The 3,264-nt window shown below is 24.6% G+C and overlaps 1 protein-coding gene across 1 annotated transcript; it reads right to left on the bottom strand.

Annotated features, from left to right (window-relative positions):
- On the bottom strand, positions 817 to 2,381 carry LOC107611908 (MLP-like protein 34). Its single transcript, XM_016313780.2, has 2 exons — positions 2,073 to 2,381; positions 817 to 1,345 (listed from the first exon to the last, which is right to left on the bottom strand). Exons 1-2 carry the CDS (start codon positions 2,260 to 2,262, stop codon positions 1,074 to 1,076), a joined length of 462 nt encoding a protein of 153 aa, XP_016169266.1. The 5' UTR covers positions 2,263 to 2,381; the 3' UTR covers positions 817 to 1,073.

A 3,264-nucleotide genomic window follows, 5' to 3' on the forward strand; every position in this document is an offset into this window, starting at 1 on the left:
CCCAAGTACTTTCTCAAATATTGAGATACCTAGATATGTAAATACACATATATCACTAGTATTGAATAGTCGTCTTATGAATAAATGTGTAATTTATATGTATTTCGGATGCAACTGAATTATTTATTTTTAAACATATACGTAATTCGGATAATGAATAACCTATTGATGAATAAACACGTATCCTAAGTACTTTCTCAAATATTGAGATACCTAGATATGTAAATACACATATCACTAGTATTGAATAGTCGTTTTATGAATAAATGTGTAATTTATATGTATTTCGGATGCAACTAGATTATTTGTTTTTAAACATTGTTACTTATACTGACTACTGAATTACCGCCGAATTATGTTTTTTTATGATTTTTGTATCACAATATTTAAAATGTGTAACACGTATTTAAATTAGTAAATATTCTACCAATTACATATTTTAATAAATATTAAAATGATTTAATTTAAATAAAAAAGCCAAAGAATATCTAATATTAAAATTAATGTTAAAATTTTTGGGAAAAAATGTATTGAATGATTATTCAATCTTTAGATTTTTGTAACTTCTTAAAATTATTTTTATCCATTTACGACAAAAATTGCAAACTAAATTTATTTAGCTAAAATATTTTTGAAAAGGAGTTGATGATTTTCGAAAAAAAAAAGGGATTTTAATTTAAAATTTAAATTTAAAACAAATAAAATAATTTAAAAATTTAACTTATGTTGCCCAAAAAAATTGATAACCTATCGTTACTCTAATTTTTATTAGACATACACAGATACTTTCAAGTTTATTTCCACACATCTATGGCATAAACGCAACCAACAAAAGAAATCATTAACGATGACTATACATACATACATACATATAATAGTTCAATCCATTCAAACGAAGGATAAACATACATGTAAGGTTGGAATTTGGAAACATACTTCCTTATTCTATTGTTCACCCAAGTTCACACTTATTATTTAATTTATATAAACACTTCCAAAACAGTCCCGAAAATCTACCCCTTATTAAATTCCAACCATGAATATAACGTCTTCTAATTTTCTTTTAGTAATTATCATGCCTTGAGAAGATGAGCATCTATGTCTTTAGTATTTTTGTCAAACAATTCCATGTAACCATAAGGAGCTTCGACATTATCATTAATTTTCTCATATTCAACTGTCCATTTAGCTGAAACACTTCCATTGCTGTTATCAATCTCTTGAATGGTGAGCTTCAAGACCTTATACTGTTGACTTATGTCTCCATCAAAGAGATTGAATTTGATTGTCTTGTTCTTCTCATCAACGGATTCAATTGTCTCCTTGCATGTAGTTACTTTACCATCTGTTGCTTGACAATAATCAAATTTTAAAGAATATTAAAAAAAAAAAGAAAATTAAGGAAACCTGAGAATAATTATGTCAATTACTTGACATAATTACATGCAAATTATGATAGTCCTTTTGGTTGTTTTAAAATTTTATCTTTTGTCTTGGAGACAAAATCTATTTTTTGTTATATGTTTTTAGGAACTATAAAAAATACAAGAATTTTGTCAATTTATATATATACTTATAACTCTCTTCTAATAATCTCATTGGTTATGAATTTTTAAACAATTCATATAATTCTCACTTATATATATTATTTCGTAGAAAGAACTTTTTTTGTTGTAAATGGAGGAAACTAATTAAATTTAATAAAATCTCAAAAAAAAAAAGATTAGAAATATAATTATTCATATATCTTTTTTTTAAATTAATTTTTTTAAAAAAGTGATATTATAACATAATATCAAAACTTCTATAATAAAAAAAATTAAAATTTGATTCATATTGAACTTTAATAAAAAAAATTTAGTCTAAAATTAATAACAAAAAAAAAACATATAAAAAATTTATGTAAACCCAAAAAATAAATCTTACATGAGGAGACATATTAAAAATATAATTATTTACGCAATTTTTTCTATAAATTTAGGTTTTTGAAAAAAATAATATCATGATAAAATCCGACGAGATGTTTTATTTTTAATTTACAAATTAATTGATTTAAAATTAAGCTTGATTACCTATAACATAAGTCCAGTGCTTAATCGAATCGCCAATGCTGTGCCAATCCTCACCCTGATGCAGCTTGGTGTGATGCACTCTTTCACAAACGTTTTGATATTGGTGGAGAGATTTTGATACAAAATTAAAGAACTTTCCAGCAGGTGCATGGATCACAATTTCAGTACTAAGCTTACCACTCAGTGCCATTGTCTTAAGAAGGAAACAACTATTATGAAGCAAGAAATTAGATAATACTAATAATGTAATAAAGCTAGCTAGCTAGAACATCTGATGAGAGATATGGGACAATGAGTTCAGATTTGTAGGACCTTATATAGAAAAATAAGCGACCTACTATATCGCCAGCTTGTTCCTCACTATTTATTGCGCTGCTAATAAAAAATTTTAGTCAACACAAAAAATAGTCAATAAATATTATTTTACTCAATGAAATTATCTAACAATGATTAATCACTAAATTCTAAACAAATTTTTTAGGAACGCAAAATAGGTACCATCATATTTTTATAGTTTTATTTGTATTTTGATTTTATTATATGCATCATGAATTAATTTTGATTATATTATTTATAAAATTTGATTATAGTGCTTATAAAGTTTTATTATCAATGTAAATATATGATCATTTTGGATACCATCAAAATGTATTTTTATAATGGATCATTATTAGTGTTTGATTGATAGTTGATTTTGATAGTTTATATGTAATATAATTTTTTTTAGCGTACACGTAATTTTAACACACTTAAAAGATAAAAAAAAAATAAAAATTAAAAGACCAATATCTATTATTAATATCAGTCAATATTCTGTATTGATATTTTATTTTTATGTTGTTGAAATTTAAAACTTAGCAATTATTATTTGAAATAATAATAAAGAATAATAAATTTTATTGATAAGTAACACTGTTAAAAAAATTCACAATAAAAAAAAGCCACACAAAATTCAAGAAAGAAAATAAATAAAACCATCCACTTCGATCTATGAGTAGGTCACACATGTCTGCTAATTATCTACAATGGTTCATTAGAATGTGTAGATTTTTTTTCTCTTCTTTGTGAGGTTTAAATCTAATTTTTGGAGTGTCTCTTTTGCACCTATTGTGTCACAATCCTAATTCAGATTTTGGGGTCATTGAGAGGTAGAGAGTGTTGCCATCAAAGTGAGAGAGAAGAGGAAAAACAG

Source organism: Arachis ipaensis, chromosome B08, assembly GCF_000816755.2.
Source record: "Arachis ipaensis cultivar K30076 chromosome B08, Araip1.1, whole genome shotgun sequence".
Taxonomy (NCBI): Eukaryota; Viridiplantae; Streptophyta; class Magnoliopsida; order Fabales; family Fabaceae; genus Arachis; species Arachis ipaensis.

Bases quoted from the DNA above. Each gene is read 5' to 3' on its own strand.
- LOC107611908 (XM_016313780.2), bottom strand. From the start codon at position 2,262: ATGGCACTGAGTGGTAAGCTTAGTACTGAAATTGTGATCCATGCACCT. The intron at 1,346-2,072 runs GTAATCAAGCTT...GTCAAGCAACAG, and splicing joins GCACTGGACTTATGTTATAG to ATGGTAAAGTAACTACATGC.